The 19,533-nt window shown below is 37.5% G+C and overlaps 1 protein-coding gene across 1 annotated transcript in view; it reads right to left on the bottom strand.

Annotated features, from left to right (window-relative positions):
* hcn4 (hyperpolarization activated cyclic nucleotide-gated potassium channel 4) overlaps nt 1-19,533 on the bottom strand; it is a 71,771-nt gene that overhangs the window by 40,737 nt on the left and 11,501 nt on the right. Inside the window, exon 3 of the mRNA XM_007576088.2 lies at nt 9,561-9,984. Within this exon, the coding sequence (XP_007576150.2) occupies nt 9,561-9,984 (424 nt within the window). The remainder of the gene's footprint in view (nt 1-9,560; nt 9,985-19,533) is intronic.

Below are 19,533 nucleotides of genomic sequence, written 5' to 3'. Positions count from 1 at the left end.
ATGCATTCCTTGTAAAAACGACCTCCATGGATCAGTTCAAAGGACAAAACCATTATTATGACCTAAAATGAGCTTCTTTCAGCGATGGCCTCTTTGTGGTGTGCAGTTTTCCCTCATACTTGTCGATATACTGGCAATAATTACCAATAAGGAGTCAGACCGCCCTGCGACGGACTGGCGACCTGTCCAGGGTCTACCCCGCCTCTCACCTGGAACGTTAGCTAGAGATAGGCACCAGCAATCCTCCTGACCCCACTAAGGGACAAGGGTGTAAAGAAAATGGATGGATGGATGGATGGATGGATGGATGGATGGATGGATGGAAGGAGTCAGACCATTTCTAAAATATATTATTTCTACATGTCTGGAGGCAGAGGTGAAATAACTCACTGCTGTTCAGCACTAACTCTTTCTACCTTCCTATTTTAGCTGCACCCTCAAAAGATCTCTACCATTTTGCCATTGTGTGAAAAATAAAGCCTATGGAAACAGAGACTGTTAATGCTATGCAAATCTCTGCTGTGTAACCCAGACTATGTCTCGGTGTAGGAAGGTGAAAGCTCTGTTTCTATTCACAGCTGTAATCAGTTCTAATACTGCCCTATGCAGCAGGCACACTCTCTTTGTTTGTAAAAAAAAAAAAAAAAAAAGTTTGACTTTTTGAAGCTCAAGAATGAGAGACCTGCAAATGGAAAAGCTAAGCATAACCTATGTGTGAACACAACTGCAACAACTCCTATCTGCATTCAGTTTGTGTATTCATGAGAATGCAATAAAGAACATGGCGGCACATAGATGATGATGGATTGCTGACTACTTTCTTTTAATTGATAAGAACACAGGGCGAGCACGGCAACATTAGCACCAGCATAAACAGGCAAGCTTTGATTGATGAGGCCACTGACACAACACAGCAGTTTGTGACAGGAAATGCTTAGGCATCGTCACAGGCTCTGCTGCTGTTTGATTGGCTCGTTGTATGTTTTTGTGGATGTGGTGTGTGGAGGCGTGGGGGTTGACAAATTTTAATGAAACACCTGAGATTATGTAACTTGCTGTCTATGTAATTTTGTGTAATACCGTCAAGGATACGACAAATAAAACAGCTATTGTGTTCTTGAGTCAATCGAGATTGGCAAAATCATTTATTTGTTTATGAAAGAAATACCAATCCAATTTATACACCTAGTTACTTCATCTCTACCGTTGCGATATGTTTGTACAAACCTTCAATTTAAATAACTTGCTGAAGCAATGTTCACAAGACAAAAAAAAAAAAAAAGAGTTAATACTGAGGAAGAGAAACTAATCTCTGCCTTAACGAAGCAGCACTGAGGCTCAGGCAGGCATTCAGTGGATGAAGGTGGTTGCTGAGTCATCGCAAACAGATGGACTGAGAAGATTGTGGTCCAGGTGAGAGAATAGCTGCATATGCCACGTGTGGTGCTGATGGTGGCTGACCAGACACAGTTAATATAATGGGATGCTACAGCATCTGGTGTCGGCTGCTCTGCTAATGATGATAAATGATTGTCAGGATGGTGTTTTAAGACAGAGCAGAGAAAATTCTTTACTTTTTTCTGAAACCACAAAACTTTAAAACGTCTTCTGTTTGACTGTATTTTGCGTAGCTATTTTTAGTTTTGACTTTTATTTAGCTACATTTTTGTGTATTTAAATGTTGTTTCTTTGTACCTGAGTTATCAGAAGTGTAGAGCCTGGTACACATATTTGTATTTTTCTTACAACCAGCAATGCTTTTTATTAAATCCAAAACTGCAACAACACTTTGTACTCCTGACTATGTTTTCTTCTTCTTTTTCTTTTCATCATATGGGAGCTTTTGTACAGCTATGGGGTTTTGACGATGTATTGTGCACCATTTCTAATCAGGGAGAACTAAATTTTAACAAGCTGCTAATGTAAATATTTATTTGTTTTTATTTAGTTTTCATTGACCTGATTATGTAACAGTTTATTGTTTAAATTATTGTAAATAATCGTTTTGTTAAAAATAAAAAAAATAAAAAAATCTCAGTTCATTCTGCATGCAGAATGTATTGAGCTCTGGTATTAGAGCTCATAATAGTTACAAATATTGAGTAAATGAAGCAAGTTTTTAGTATTTAAAAAAATGAAAAAAAAATGTTGAGGATAAGCTAATTATAACTAGATAAAAAAAACATTTTCTTATGAATATGAGACATTTGCTTAAACAAAAATAATTTATATTAGGTGCTTACAAGATCATTGTCAAAAAGAATATTTGTTAATGGCTTCCATAATAGTTCACTCTTGCCATATCCAACCTTGAAATGACAGATGTGTTCATAAGGATGGATATTTCCATCTGTCTCTGTGTTTCTGGTTGATCATTTACATATAAAGGAAAATAACTTAGAATATTTCTGCACAGCAACAGCTAACTATCACAGTCTTTATATCATTTTCCTATCAATATGTGTTGTCTTGATAATATTAGTCTAAAAGAAACACAAGTGTGCCTCATCACAGTATAGTAATTATTTTTTATAAACCCTTAAATTAAATCGCCACTTGCCACCTTGGCACCATCCGCTGGTCAAATGAGAAAAAAAAATTATGAAGAACTGCAGTTTCATGATCTTCTTTTGGCAAGACACAATATATAATGCCTAATTGTGAAGTGGAAACAGTATGATTTTGTGTAACTGAAAAGTGTGGAGTGCATTTGTATTCAGTCCACAAAATGCAGAGCAACCACCTGCATTCAGAAGCCATACCAGAATCCATCTGTGTGTAATTTAATTGAAGTATAAATTATCTGTTTTCTGTCCTCTTTGTTTGTTGTAGAAAATTAGTGAACAAACAGCATCATACAGATCAAGAAACACAATACGCAGTTCAAATATAAAGTTGTGAAGAAACTTAGAAGTAGAGTTAAACTGCAAATAGTGTCATTTCAGAAAACCCCCTTTTGTCCAATGTCTAAAGAGTCTGCTACCACTCAAAACTAAACACAACAAGACAGGCAGCCTAAGCTGAAGCAAAGAGGTTTATGGCAATGGAGGAGTTGGAAGGATTCACAGCTCAGGTAGGAGAACAGAATAATAACAAATATACAGTCAGAGCATCGATGGAATGGTTTAGGTCAAACCGTATGACTCAGTAAAAAACTCAGACCTAAACCCAATTAGTTTTGTGGTGATAAGTTTATTGTTCACAGATGCCTTCCATGGTTGGGCAAGTAAAATCGCTCTCTGAAAGCACAACACTGGTGGTCATATACTCAAAGACCTGCAAAGAAAGTATTGGCTCAGTGTGGCTAAATACTAATGCACAGCTTTCCTATTTCTGATTGTAAAAACATAATAAAGCCATGCATTCGATTCCTTCCACTTCTTTGTATCAATTTATTACACAAAATTCCAAAAATTGACAAAATCCTTGAGGCAATGGTACACTGAACAAAAGGTTAGGCCTTTCACACATAAACTACAATCTGTTATTTTGACATTTCAAAATTCTAAAGCAATATTCCACCTTTCTGAATTAGAACTTCTGCATCTGTAATGTCTGCAAAAGGGACAATCACAGAAATTAAAATATGTTATATTTAGCTGCATTTCCTATACTTTTGTTGGGCGATACTCACATGGTTAGTTAGGAAAGTCCTCATCATTTTTTTTTAAAAATTTCCCTAGCATTCAGAATGAAGAAGACAAAAAAACAGCATAAACTCATGTATACCTTAGTTTTAATTTCAAACATCCAGTGTAATGGTGGATTCATGGAGCAGACTTTAGTCAGGGGTTAGATTTCCAACTGTAAATACCTCTTTGTAAATGCCACGCTCATGCATTCTGTCACTGTGAACCAGACACATGTGGAGAATGAGAAGCAGGCCTGGGAATGGACCACAGGGAACACCCTTCCATCATCTGTCTAAACAGGCCTGGAGGGCTCAAATCACAAAACCCACTGACTCCACTCCAAACAGGGATGCAGCAATGGGTTTGCGCTGGATTACATATCGGGATGTAATAGTTTTTTTTAAGCAAGTCCATTGTGGGTATTCACACAAAGCTCATTCAGAGTGTTGAGGAGCTGTCACTGTAGCTGGAAAGCCTCATTGTCAACTCAATAATAGCCCATTAGGTCTATTATTGCTGTTTTTCTTATCTGTGAAAGACCAGTCCTTGGCTAAGGTAATGGGTCACTGAGTGGGGAGCTGATTAGCTGATTTTCCTTATTTAAATATTTTTGTATGGATTTACTGGGCGGAAACGAAAGGCGCTTCAATTTCTCTCTGTGGACGCAGTGGACTTTTAGAGCAGCATTTCAATGTTTTGTTTGGTTCTTCATAGCTGAAGCACAAAGACACCTGGGTGAGCAGCACCACACATCTCAACTATCAATAATGACTATGTTGATGCTGACAAATGGGAGGTGCTGCTCAAGCTATCCTTCAAACACATGAAGTCATTTTACTGAACATTGCATCATCAACTAAATAGCTTGTGAAAAGTTTTGATACCTTTACTTTTTCACATTGTGTCATACTGAAATCTCAACACACAATGTATTTTATTGAGATTTTATGTAGTAGCATGGAACAAAGTAGCTTGGCACATGGATACATGTATTCAACTCCCCCAAATCTATACTTTAAAGAACCTTTAGAACCAATTAAAGTTGCCAGTCTTCTCTCTACCACCTTTGCTCATCTAGAGACAAGAGACAATTTTGATCATTCTTATTTTAAAATGCGTAAATCTCAAGAAGATTGGGTCTTTAGTGAACAACCATTTTCAGGTTGTTCACTAACCTGAAAACTTCAATTGGTTTAGTCTCATTTAAATATGACCTCATTATTGGTGTCTGACAAAATGTAGTAAAAATGTCAAAGGACATGTTCAGTGGTTTTCAGTAAAGGGTCGTCTTCTGATCATTTTTGTGTTTGTGATATTTTTTACAACAATTCAGTCCAATTTTGGATTGGAGGAAGTGCACATTTGATCTCAAAGTCCTGTAATGAGACGTGCTGTCATGTGGTGCTGTTCTCTTTTAGAATCCAACTATTCTCATATCCATCGGCATTTCTTCCCTCCATCTTTTGTCTTGTCACGCAAACTTTTCTAAAAGCTCGCTTAAGGCAACATTTACTGAGTTGGCCAGTCGAAACGTTTGTGCTGTGGGCTTTGGGCAAGGAAACCCCTCTGAGCTTAGTCATTAGTGGACTGCCTTACATCTGATTTAACGAGATGACTAATCTCACCCAAGTCAGCAACACCAATGAGGAGAATATCTGGTCACAGTCTTGTTTTTATCCCGATGAAGAATGACAAGACAAAGCTGACGAGAGAGAGAGAGACGGAGGAGAGGCGTAATGGCAGTCTGTTTAGTGTGTGTGTGTGTTTGTGTGTTTGCATGCTCGAGCTTGATAATATCTGCACACCATGCTGAACGCCATTATGCATGACAGTGTTATCACTGGCATGAAGCCACAACCACTAAAACCTCCTTGTTTGTAAACAACGTTCTATCAGCTCGCAGGGTGTGAAAAACCCTCACATCTAGAGAGTTTGGAAGGGAACAGCAGCCATCATTGCTAATTTATGGAGGCCGTGATAGAAAAGGACGTGTAAGAAGATTTCACGAGCTGGCGGGGGATCAGGTTGTTACTTTACTTATGCAAAAAATTTTTTACTGATTGTGTCAGTGGTGATCAGATTAAAGAAGGTAAAGATGATGATTGATTTGTAAGGACTGCAGCTTTAAAAATCCTTTTAATTGCTCAAAAATCCTGAAGGATACTTAGGTTCAGATCCTGTGAAGGATCTTAGACTTGTCTTGATTTCTAACTGCCCTCTGTTAAATGTAGAATCCTGATCGTCACCAGCTTCAGTTGAGCTGCAGCGTCAGTGCTGATGATTCATATGAAGATATAACTCTGCAGTCCCCACTGCTCTTTTCTGAGAAGACTCAAGGGAGCAGTTTAGGGATCAACATTCAGGTCGAAGGACACTTCATCAGCTGGTGGTTGTGTGCCAACATGTCTGAGCCTCTTGGCTACAGTGCAGCATATTCAGAGGACGTGCAATTACAGCGCCAGTGTCAACACAGCCAACTAAAACCTGCAAAGAAACACAACGCATCATGTATGCATACGTACGTGAAGAGTTAATGTATTGAAAGTCAGCTTCGCAGAAGATCGCAAATTATTGGTCTGTACTGGAAATTTTAAAACATTTTTTTTTTTTTTAATAGACGTCACAGGGAATCAACACCCTTTTATCTTCTGGAAATGTTATTTTGCTTGTACTGGGTCTGTGACCGAGTGCGACGTGTGTGAGTTAGCTAACTGTCCCCAAGGGATTATGGAGCAGATTTATGACGCGTCAGAGCAGCACGCTGCAGGTCCTACTGGCACAATTTGTCTCTGAGTGAGGATGTGAAGCCAAAAACGATTAGCCTAAACAGGACTGGAACACTTTTTATGAAAATATGTCAGAAACTAATGCAATGATTACAGGTACATTTCAATAAATTAGAATATCAACTTTGCTTAAATAAGTTAGTTTGAAGAGCGAATAAAATATAGGTCCTTTACACACACATACCCCAGTTATGCAGTACTATTAGTATCTATCACATGTATCCCCCTTAAAAAGGCAGAAGGGTTTCTGGTTGCCATATGACAAATTGTTATATTTTAAGGGGTTTTAAAAAGCATGTTTTTTGCTTTTTCATTTTGTTTCAAATTTGTCACTTTTTCATATAATGTGAAAAAGTTATGTTAAGGGTATGAATACTCTTGAATGGTACTGCACACAATCTTTGCTGTAAATGAAATCAGACCATCTTATCTGGATCCTGGATGAGTGTATGTCTGCAGCATTAACAGGAAAAGTGAAAAAGTCAGGCAGGTTGTGTGATGTTGGCGATAATCTATTCAGCAGTGAGAGATGACATTTCAGTAAGGTTGCATGTGGAGTGTTATGGTGCTGAGACAAGGCCAACCTTTCACTATGACTGCCTAACCAGCATTCATCAGAATCCTTCTACACACACCACACATGGAGCACACTCCCCTCCTCCCCCCACACAAACATGCCCCTTCACCTTATTGTGTGGCTGCAGGTGAACATGGCAGCACAGTCAATGTCCTATAATGTCCTTGTATTTTTATGGTGTGAACATGAATTATTCACCTTTGTCTTCTCACGTCCTTTTAGCCTTGTTTCTAAAACAAAACATTTCTCCTGAGAGGTAATGAATTACCTCCAAACAAAAGCACAGACTATAAGCTTTAGAAGCTTTTTTTTGGTCTTTATGTATTCTTTCCCTTTGCTCCCCGTCCCTCTGTTCCTTTCACCTACTTTGGTACCTTGATGGCTAATTTTGCTAAGATAAAAGTTTATTATGATCTACGGCACTTGATTTATTCTCACAATTTCTGTCCTCATTGATGGCATCTCTCACTGTAAGAGTATGAGTTCAATGTTTTTGAGTAAACACACAATATAAATAATAAAGAAAAACAGTTGTCACCAATAACAAAATATTTTATCAATATTAATACAAACAAAATAGATTCAACTGCCATAAAAGATGCAAGTTAAAATTTTAGTTTAGGAAAAATAAAGTGGTTGCTGTGAGGAAACATGAGCTTTTCTAAAGTGGTACAAAAAAATTCCCTTAAAACAATTTGCTGAAACCCCACAACCCTCAACCCTGGAAAATACAAAGGAAAAACAGCAAGCAGGCATTCCGTTTCAGGCTAAGGGGTTTTAAAAAGCATGGTTTATACTTTTTCGTTTTGTTTTAAATTTGTCAATTTCTTTACACAGAAATTGTAGGTTTTCAAATAAAATGCTATTTCACATTACTTCATCCTTTTTCTCTTTTTTCAGTGAAAAAAAATAAAGTAATTTCACTAATCTAATTGAAGATCTGTTTTAAACCGTTATTGGAAATAATTTCAAGCATAAAAATCAATATAAATAGAGACAGGTGGTAATTTCATTAATTTCTTTGCTGGAATAGATTGAAGAAATCATGTGATAAATTGATTCTTTGCTTGAAGATACACAATGTAATTTGTTACTAAAAATAGTGCTTTGTGCACGATAAATAATGTAAAGGGGAGCTGCTAAAATACCTTCTGTATTCAGCTTTTGCACTCCGATTATCCAGAACTAATCCTTAGACACTAAACCTAAAGTCTCAACTTACCACTTTGATTTTGAAATAAAAAAAAATAGCAAGACAAATTATCACATTTCCCACTGCGCATGGATTCACAACACATGCAAGATGCCACCCGACTTTACTGAGTTCTCCACCTTAAAATGGTTTAATTCCAATAACACCCAACATTACTTTGTACTGTTCCAAAAGTTCCTTTAATGTCAAATAAAATCATGTAATTCAGTGCATTGTTGTTGACTTCAAGATGGGATTCTGACACATTGCTTTGCACCCTTTACCCAGGAGATTAAACAACAATCCATCCAAAGAGAGCAATGGGAACTTTTCTAATTATTTCTGCAATTATAATCATGCTTGTACTGCAGCACTGCCTCTCTGGGGTCTGTGGTCCCACTGCTCTCTGGATGGGCACATGGAGGTAAAACGCTAATCAACATCCCAGCTTCATCAACTTATTGGTAACTCACTTATAGCAAAAGAGTCTCTTCACCCCTTTCAAGGGGGGATGCAATCAGAAACAGCTTCTATCCATATTTCCCTCCTGGGGGGAAGATGGAGAAGGTACACAGCAGAAGTGCCTGCAGTAGCACCCCAAGATATGAATACTATGTAGATTGTAATTAAATTTAGGAAGTAAAACATAATCTTGACTACCTTTGTCAAATCGTAGTTGTAGTAATGTTTCTCACTGTAATTAGCCTAAGCTTTGATAGTCAGAGAAACCCAAAGAAAGCAGGGCAATAATTAATTAATAAAAAAGTGTATAGCTGCAGTTTATAAAAAGATACTTTTTACACATTTGTTAAAACTGTTATTCCCTGACAGTATACTATGAGACACATAATCTGTGAAAAATCAAGCATCTCTGCCTTCCTACTGCCATCTGCAGAAATATATTGCTCGGTCAGAGACAACCAATCAGAGTCAGCACTCTGATTGTCAGCACTCTGATTGGTTATATGTGCTGCTCACACCCTCACTTTCCCTCTCTGCTACGCAACAGCTAGTTCCCCACAACAGAACAAGTGTGAATGCTCAGGCTAGTTAGCATGCCCATCAATGACGATGAATAAACATGTCGTAAGGTAAGTTGTTTCTCCGCTATTAGTACAGCTGCAGCACGTACACGAGCATGACTGTCAGTGCTAAGACCTTTCTCCTGGCTCTGATTGGTTGTTTCTGACCAGGAGCAGTGTATTTCTGCAGATGGTCTTAGGACCACAGGGAGGAGGTAGAGGAGCTCGATATTTTTACAATTTATATGTCTCATAACACACTATCATCTCATAGTGACAGCTTTAACAAATGTACAAAAAACATATTTTTATACAAATGTCCTACTGCAGTTTTAACATCAACTTTCTTACCTCTTCCCACTGGTGGATATAACGAATGAGTCGAGACAGTCGCAGGAGTCGTAGCAAGCTGAGGATCTTTGTAAAGCGTACAATCCGCAAAGCACGCGCTGTCTTGTAGAAATCCGAGTCAATGCGGGTCTCCACTATTAGAAAAATGTAGTCCACGGGGATGGAGGATATGAAATCTACCACAAACCAGCTCCGCAAGTACTTGATTTTGATCTGCTGGGGATCCAGGATGATCTCTGTGTTGTCTTCTTTGACTATGCCCGTCCTGAAATTGAGGACCAGGTCCATGAGGAAGAATGTATCTGAGACCACGTTGAAAACGATCCAGGGTGGGGTGTGCTCGTCTTTGAAGAAGGTGATGCCCACGGGGATGATGATGAGGTTGCCAACCATTAGCAGCAGCATGGTCAAGTCCCAGTAAAACCTTGATTTAGAAAGACAAAAAGGAAAACATGAAGATTATTGAAATCATGTATCCACTTACAGAACCTAATGCATGTAGAACAATCTTTAATGCACACATTGAAGGGTAGATTATATGTTTTCTTTTTTTTTCATTACTTGCCTGGGTTTACAACCAACGATTGTATAGATACAGCTGTTTTGTGAATGGATCAGATGTGTGACTTGCTAGAGGTGCAAGTCACACATATGCACCTCAAGCTTTTCATTTGTAAAGATACTGGAAAGTTCTGTTGTGCAAGTTGAACCAGAATGTCCCGCAGTGAGTACTCGTGTCATTCATATTGTAAGTTCTTGTTGCAGATATTGTTTAAATGTCACATTGTCTTTACAAAGAGTAAACATTTCATATATGAAAATACAGTCATGCACTCACAAACTCTTTTACTGGACAAACACTGATTAACATTCGGTGGATAAACTGTTGACAGCTGCTTAATTATTTTTCCCTTATTTATTTTTCTGATGCTCACTGGTGTAGTGAAAGCAAACACTGTATGTATGTATGTATGTACACAGTCTAATCGTGGAAAAACAATCCATAGGCTTACTTGCTTAGTCTTCTAAATCCCTATTTGCATCCTATAATTCAATGTTGGTGGACCAGGAATCTATTTGAGTTTGGACCATAAAACAAAACTCAGGGTTAACTGTTAATTACAATAGGAAAATGCTATTGTCTGAGCGTCAGAAAATAAATTTCCTTCTCTACTGGCTTGCTAATTGAATCAAGATTTATGATCAATTATGTGTACCAAACAGACTGCAATATATACAGTTCTGCATTGTGCACTGGCTCACTGATCTCATTTTCAACTAGACCAATAAACAGTATTGTTGAAAATTAATATTAGGAACAACCATAATTTAAAATAAAAACTGAGGAGCCATGCCACATAAATAAGAGATAAGTAATAAATATATCTCTACTAAGGATGAAGATTGCAATTGCATTTTTTCCACCTCCTTGTTGTGCAGCTGATGTGTATTGATTTTTTTAGTTCATTCATGGTGTGCTGAAGTAAATAACTCAGGGGTTTCCATTGAATTGCTGCTGTACAGAATCACACTGCCACTGAGCAGTGTGGCTGAGGGATGAGGACCCAATTCAAGCTCAAGCAGAGGTTGGGGGATAGGAGCAAGTAAGCTTTTATTCTTGTCTTGTAAACAGAGCAGAAAATGCTTGTTGTGGCATGCTATCCATCGAAGAACATAAAAATGAGAAAAGATGGGCCAGAACAGGAAGGACATACATAATAAACATACAACAAAAATAAATCTTCATAAAAAAAGTAGGTTAGAACTGAAAAGGCCAAAACTGATGATAAATCATGATTAATGTAAGCCAAAATATTGGCAATCAAAACTGAAACTATGTGAAACTAGATTAACGAAATTACACGACTTAACATGTACAAAGTTGTTCAGAATTTTCAGGCAGAGTAAAAGAAATGACAAAAAAATTATTAAAAGTTTGAACATCCACTGACAAAGCATTTTTCAATAAATCACTAAATATTAGAAAGAGTATGAAAGAACTACAAACCACCAAGACATAGCAATCCACCTAAAGAGACAGGCTGGGCAAGAACAGAATTAAGCAGAACCATCCAGAGCCCCATTTGCAATTTCTACAATCCATGATGGGGTACAACGTTTTGGCTTACTTGCAAAATGCTGAGTGCACACACAAAACACACTATCCTTGCAGTCTAATACGACGGTGGCTGCATCATGCTGTGTGGAGGATTTTCTTCAGCACTCTAGCAATACCTAGTTAGGGAAGCTAACTAGACTTGATGGGAAGATGGATGACACTAAACCCTTGATATTGGGGTGGAGGTTCACCTTCCAACAGGACGATGACCCTCAACTTACAGGAATGGTTTGGACCAAAACATATTCAAGTGCTAAAAAGGCTCGGTCAAGATCCAGAGGTAAGAGCAACTCAGAATCTCTAATGAATGAATATTTGATCATACTGAGCTTTAGATGTTTTCTGGAGTAGAACGGGAAAAGTTTTCACTCCCTAAATGTGAAAATCCCAATAAAATACACTGAGGTTTGTTGTTACAGCACAATAAAATGTGAAAAAATTGCTCCTTCTCCTGCATTTCTTTATGGACAAAATCTATACCACCTTGAGTCAAAGTATTGAAACTTTTCTGTCCACATTACATAGCCACCTTTCGAGAGAAGACAGGAGTTTTTAAGTGCTTAGATGACAGTCTACAGGAAAACCCCAGACAAAGACAGTACATATAAACATACATTAACAACTGAAAGTCATGTCAGTCTTATTTTTATACCACACACACACACACACACACACACACACACACATGCATGTACGGAGGACACAGACAGTAATTGGAATTCTTCAAAGTAAAAGGGTATCTACTGTTCCAACGTGTTGTCATGTGCAGTTATATTTAGACAGACCTTGGCACCACTGTGCTTGCTCATATTAAGTCTGAAAACCCAAGAGGACAAGTAAAATTTCAAAGGATGAAATGCTAACACGTGTCAAGACATTTTATGCATATTGTTGTGCTTCCTGCTTCTGAATAAATTACAGTTCTCCATAGCATGTTGGCAGAGTCCAGTTCTGCACCTTATCTGTGCTTCGTGCCAGAATCTAAAGGTGTAAAACCTTGCCATACTGCCTAAATTGGAATATCATTAAAAAAGTAGTCATCTAACAATACCTAAAACTCATGAGTTGAAATGAGACATGATTTTGAGCTCTGATCAATAATCACTTTAAAGAAATAAGTATAAAGGCCTTTATTCTACATTTTTATTGATTTTCCCACAAACTCAACCAACTGATGTCAATATTTTTCCCATTTCTTTTCATTTCTTTAGACACTTGGACATGGAACCAAGACTGTTTTTTGTGTCCTGTCTGTTACTCTGCCGTCATTTATTATTCCAACTGGAAACCTGAAAGATTTAAGAGTAGCTCTAAGAAATATATATTTTTTAATTATATTCTTATTTACTGAGATGCACCTGTATGTTGTCCTCCACTGACATTTTACATTGGAACTGCTAAAGGATTACACTAATGCATTTTAAAACTGTAATGCAGTAAATTACACTGCAATTTGTCAGTCAATGCTTCTTGTCAAAAGTGAATTATAACATAGAAATCAAGCAGTGAATGAGTGTAATGGGGACAATAAAAGTGAGTGCTGTGTGAAAGACAGAGGGAATCAGCATCTCATCCAAGAACACTACAACATGTTGCAGTTATCCAAACCCGCGATCATCCAGCTGGAAAACCGTATGTGGCCTAACATTTATGCATTTGACTTAGTCAAAAAATAGTCAAACATTTCTGCATATGAAAAACAGTACATTACATAACACTAAATTATATAACGAATCACAGAAACGGTGAGTAAACCCAAAAACTCTATTACATAGTCATATGACTTGAAAATTAGCATTTAGATTTATTTAATCTCCATTACCCTCTGAATACTAAATGTGTTTAACTCTTACATTAGATTCAGATGGGCAGGCATTCAGAGTTAGCTCCTCTCCTTTCGGTCAACATTGATTAACTTTAGAGGTTTTTGGTTACAGAAGATAGAAAGTCTGGCCCCCAAAGTTTGCAATCCAAACATTATCACAACGGTGTATATTGGAGCTGGTGAGAGAGGCCACTGATAGACTAGATGAGCAAGAGAGAGTAATACGTTTTGTGGACACATGGGACAACGATATGTCTTCCAATATAGAAAGTTCTCCTGAATCAGTCTGTTTGTGCTGTCTGTTGCTTCCTCAATTCATTCCAGTGAGGTTCTACTCTAGATTTCCTATGTTAAAAGAGACTTCCTACAGACATCACATGTTTGCTCAGGAGGAGGAATTGATGCAAAATCAATAACTCAGTGCAATCAAATGGGCTTTCTTAGATAGTTAACCTTTTACCATCTCCTTTTATAAACTGAATTTGACTGGACTCAATTACAACTATGGTCATATTAAAATTTATGCAATTGAACTTGAATCTTTATATATGATTTGACTATTTGATTGAATTGATTTTAAATTTTTGCTTCTGAATTAGATCTGTTTATCTTGTAACCCAAATTGGGTGCCATTTGTTCTGAATTGGCACTATGAATTTAACTGAATTGAACCAAATTCGATTAAATAAAAACTAGGTTGTTAGTACAATACCTCAAACCAAAAATCTATATATATATTGGGCTTCTTTGGTCTAAAAAAAATCCCAGTTCCTGATTATGCATTGAGTTTAAATGGAATACAAAACAGTTTGAGTGTTTTTTCTTTCACAGACAACAAATGTATAATATTTGTTATATTCTAACAATCAAAGCTGCACAGCAGTTATTGTGAAGTACTATGGACCAAATAAACTCTTTCATGCTTCCTATATTGCCAGGTGAAGAGCAGAACATGTCTTTGGATTGCACATGGAGGAGCTTTGAAAAAAGTGACAACCGCTGGGATGCAATCCGCCTTCAAATGCAGCCCTCTGTGGATGCGGCCCCTGAACTGGGACACAGCTTACGTGTGTTTATAGTGTGCCTGCTGACTCACATGCACATGTTTGTCTGCATATAAGAGTGACTACATGTTTGTGGAGAAGTGTAGAGAGGAATCTCCCGATTTCTCCTTTTCACTCTTGTGTTTACCTTTTAATGGAGGTCAGTCCAGCCAAACATAGCCAGGATCCATTTACTGTGTTTTATTATGCAGTGGAACCCTGATACTGAGGAGTGTTCTTCTATAAATACAGTTGGACAAGAAAGGAAAGTTGGCAAAAAAAAACAAAAAAACATATTTTTGAGCTCACCTCAGATCCCTGTGAAGGAGTGTGACTGGAAATGACATGTCATAAAATCCAACTAAACTCTCACACAGAATGTACCAGTATTAAGCAAAATTACATTTAATTTGTTAAGTACCAAGGTAATGACTTAAACAAAGATGCTACTCATTCCATATGTGCTCAACATAAAGTTATACCATTTGAAAATTCAAACATCATGAAAAAGACTATATCATATGACCATAGAAGAAACTTTTATAAAATAAAGCCCCCCAAAAAACGCTGAGCATGCACAGTTGCAAAACAGCTCCTACAAATCGTGCCATGATGCTCAGAGTCTGGTAGCGGTGACATTTCACCGTCTGAAGAGATGGAGCCACAGCCCACTCTACTCTCTAGTGGAGTGACCAGGGACAGGAGGAACATGTTGACACTCTTAAAGTGCCTCTTACTACATGATAAGCCTCTCTCCTTCTCCTCACCCGGCTGGTCTTCTACCTACAAGGAACTGTAAGAGTTCCCTCACACAACCCGACCAAGACGCAAGCTCACTTCTTAGAGTAGCCTAAATTTAAACTGAGAAGTTTCAGAGAAATTGAATAAATATGTGTTAAATATACTGGGAATATTACATCAGTTCTTAGCTCAAGAACAGGTGGGCATGTGTAAAAGAAGATATTTTAAAATTCTGCTATCGGTCTATCTATTTCATGTTTGACCCCACTTAGCCTTGCAGTGTCATGAGGGGGCTGTTGGTTATTTCCAGAAATCATTGGACAAGAAGGTGGGCACATCCTGGACAGGTTGCTAGTCCATCGCAGGGCAACACAGACACAGAATAAACAATCGCGCGCACACACACACACGTACACACACGCACCCAAGAACAACTATGGGTTGCCGTGTGTATGAGTTTTTTCCTTACACGGGGGGTGCATAGGCCTGGGTGACAGGCAGGGTACACCCTGAAAAGGTTGGTTAGAAATAATACATAATAAATTTAAAATTTCAAACCTAGTCATGTTTTTAAAATCGTTGAACCTGCATATTATATAATCTTTCCACACTGGAATAGTGAGTCAAGCCCAATCTTAGCAATAACATATTCTTCTTGATCAAATTATTCACATTCTTAGATTTGATCCCCAGTATAGAGCTAAATTGGATGTAAATTTTAAAAGAAAACAGCTAAAAATTGTAAACTTGAATAATAGCGGACAAAACCACATTAAGCCCATTGCCAAGCAACAATGAATTAATAAAGATGAATAAATAAAAAATAAGCACAAAAGGTTCTTGTGCAAAAGGAATAACTTAATTTTACATAAGATACACTTAGTCACAGAGAGAGGTAATCTTTGTCACACTTAACCTGAAAACTACTTTATAAAAAATATATTTTGTGAATATTATCATTTTGTTTATGCTGTCATGAAAGTGCAACATATTAGGTTTAAATGAGTGAGTTGGAAAACTCACACAGCAAGACTTGAGAGTCTGGATAAAAAAAAAAAAAAATCAGGTTAAAAGGGTTAATCCTATTTCTGTTTGTCACCAGTTCCAATAAACTGTCATAACAGCTCTGCCCTTGCCCTGCACCGCCAACAGGCACAGTGCATGCACATCAGTGACACTGGGGCAATGCAGTCATAGGTAGCTATATATAGGAGACGCACAGTGTTTTATCAAACCTATGCTAAGAAGATTTCATCAGAGGTCGAGGAAAATCTCCCCAACCTTAGCCTAAGAGAAAACAGGGGGATTTACTAACTGCTCACAGACGGGAGAGGAGAAATAAAATCTGCTGAAGGGAGCCAAACCCACCAAACACCGCTTAAAGAGATCCATTTACAAGATTATAAGTAGACTGCTGGGGGGACATTAAAGTAAAAGACTTGTTGTCTGTGTAATATGTAAATTAAATGTAACCTGCAATATGGTTAAAGTGCAACATGTGCTTTATGGTGTTATGATTCAACACAACTTAATCCTTCTTGTTAATATATTTTTAAATCTGCGAGACTGCAAGAGCTTTCTTAGAATCAAAGCTGAGGCATAAACATATCTGCCATAATTAATTAAAATTAAATTAATTAAAATACACAGGGCCAATTCAATAAACTGTTGTGTTATTGGCAAGTTAGTCAAGAAGAATCTAATTTATTATATAGGTTACAGACATGGTGATATGCTTCAGGCATTTATTACCACTATTTTTGATGATTATAGCTTACAGCTATGGTTAGTTCAAAATTCAGTAAATGTGAAAATTTGAATATTACAAAAGACCAATAAAAAAGATTTTGCAGAACTGTCCTCCAATACAGTCAAGGTGATGGCTGCAGGCTTAACAGTAGAGTCACAAACACCATGTGTGGCTTACCCGACACACTGTTAAAGAAGCTGCCTGTGTCTGAGCCCATTTGTTGAAAGTTGAGTGGAAGGAAAAAAGACACACAAGAAGGGACAACCAAAGCCTTTGGGGGATTGTGAAGCAAAGCTCATTTAAGAGTTTGATAAAGATTCAAAAGCTTTGGACTGCAGCTGCAGTCTGTGGTTCAAGTGCCACCATATGTGATGGTTCCAGGATACGGCTAAATGCTCTTTTCAGATAACAGTAAATTAACCATCTGAATATTCAAATTACAATTTCAAGCATAAACTAATTTACTTATGAGTTTGAAAATGAATTAACAACCAGGTGTGAACGATAGAAACCTAAAAAAATTATGTGTAATTCATTGTGATAATGATAATATTCACAAAAAATATATAAAAATGAATCAGTCTTTTTACAAAACTTCTCAGCGCATACAATCAGATCCCACAAACACAAATGGGCTAAAAATAATAAATGACCCATTATCATACAGGCTAGTTTAATACATCAATTCCAGCAAGTTATGCAACTGTAAGGCCAAACAGCACACATTAATTTAATTTAAACAAACATACTTGTATACTGCTATTTGTTACGCTGCTTTGGAATCAATGATAGGATAGAAAAATGTACAATCTCTAAACCATTCTTTCACTTTTTCAGTTTGAAAATGTCATCCGTTAGAGTTTCGCATTACTATATTAGAACACAATTTTATCAGATTTTTAAAATTATTTCTCCCAGGACAATAAACAGAGAAAGCAAAATTTACACTTTTCCACATTTGATTTTATCCCACTGATGGTCCTGGCTGGTCTGGAACCAATTCCAGTGGTCATGGCCATGTTTACACAGGGATTCTGGCCAGTCCGTTAGAGACAAACAGTGCTGCCAGAACAAACAACTCCGAGTGTCAGTTCAGAATCCCCTTCTCACCTAACTCTGTGGGAAGAATCAGGAGAATCTGCAGGAATTCAAAGCAACCACAGGGAGCCATCCAAACTCTGCCCAAAGCATGGCTGGGAATTGTTTAGCTTCAGGGGACAGCACTAACAAGCACCCCACTCTGCTGTCTAATTTCAAATCAGCAGAACTATAATTAAAAATTAAGCAATATAACAAACTCCACTCATATTCAAAAATAAAACAGGCAGAAAATTACAAGCTTCCAACGTGGCTATCCACTTCAAAGATGCACTCAAATAGTGCAAATTTCCACCTGTGCAGAAATGTGTCACAGGACGATGTTTGGACAGCTCAGAAGCAAACTTTTTAAAGCGTCGGATAAACTGCTATAGCGCTACATTTAAAAGTCTCCAGTCATTTTTTAATGTGAACAAATGCAGTCAGAACAATGTCTCTGAAGTAGCTAAGTCATGGTTCCTTGTATGTTTCTTTGCAGAGGGAAACTAGACTGCAAAGCAGACTATAGTCAGCAAATAAAATATAGAATTTCACTAAGCAGCAGTTATCCACCAGGTGGCCAAATGTCTTGCCTCTAACTGCATTTGTGTCTTATTAGTATATAATGTTATCTCCCTCAGGGGCTTTATTTTCGTTTAAGGGTCAAATGGCAGCAACCCTCTAGCCAAGAAAGCACCAGCCAATAATCTTTCCCTCAACCAGCTGTTGCTCAGGAATTACTGGTAAACCAAACAATGAGAGATGGATTTGTGGACCTTCTTATTACAAATTAGATGCTAAAACAATGCACAAAACCTGGATCTGGTCACTGTGTACACTGTGTACATAATCTCCACCTGGCCCTGTTGCCAGCTGCACCAGTGCCACTTTCACCACTGATACTGGAAATTTTCAATGACACATCAAAGACTGAGACGCAGCAGAAGGGATGTGACATAAAATGTTTTAAATAAATAAAGTTTAGATAAATAAGAATGCATATGACTTTATTACCAACATGCAAGGGCTACCAAGATTTAGGGAAGGTACGTAAAGTAGACCTTCAAATCTACAAAGAGTAGTAGTCATTAGATTTCCTGTCATATTGGAGGAACAATGTTTTGATAAATCCACCTGTGCATTTCGTTTATTACATCAACTTAGTAAAAAATATCCTGACCATAATTCAGCAAACATCCCTAAATCACAATTTTTCCACTACCCTTACATGAGATAAGGTTCTCACAGTAATAAAACAAGAAAGAAATAAAGGTTTTAGTGAGGTTTTGGTCACTATAGTTGGACTAAGAAAAAATGAAAGTACAGAACATTCCCTGGTGTGTTCATTTATCTGGAGTAGTGAGCACTGACCTTAGGCCTGTAAGCTTACTTTTTTGATCCACCAGACCACTAGCATC

This window comes from Poecilia formosa, unplaced genomic scaffold, assembly GCF_000485575.1.
Source record: "Poecilia formosa unplaced genomic scaffold, Poecilia_formosa-5.1.2 Scaffold396, whole genome shotgun sequence".
NCBI classification, from domain to species: domain Eukaryota; kingdom Metazoa; phylum Chordata; class Actinopteri; order Cyprinodontiformes; family Poeciliidae; genus Poecilia; species Poecilia formosa.
The sequence above is the reverse complement of the archived record's forward strand: the minus strand, read 5'-3'. Positions and strand labels throughout refer to the sequence as shown.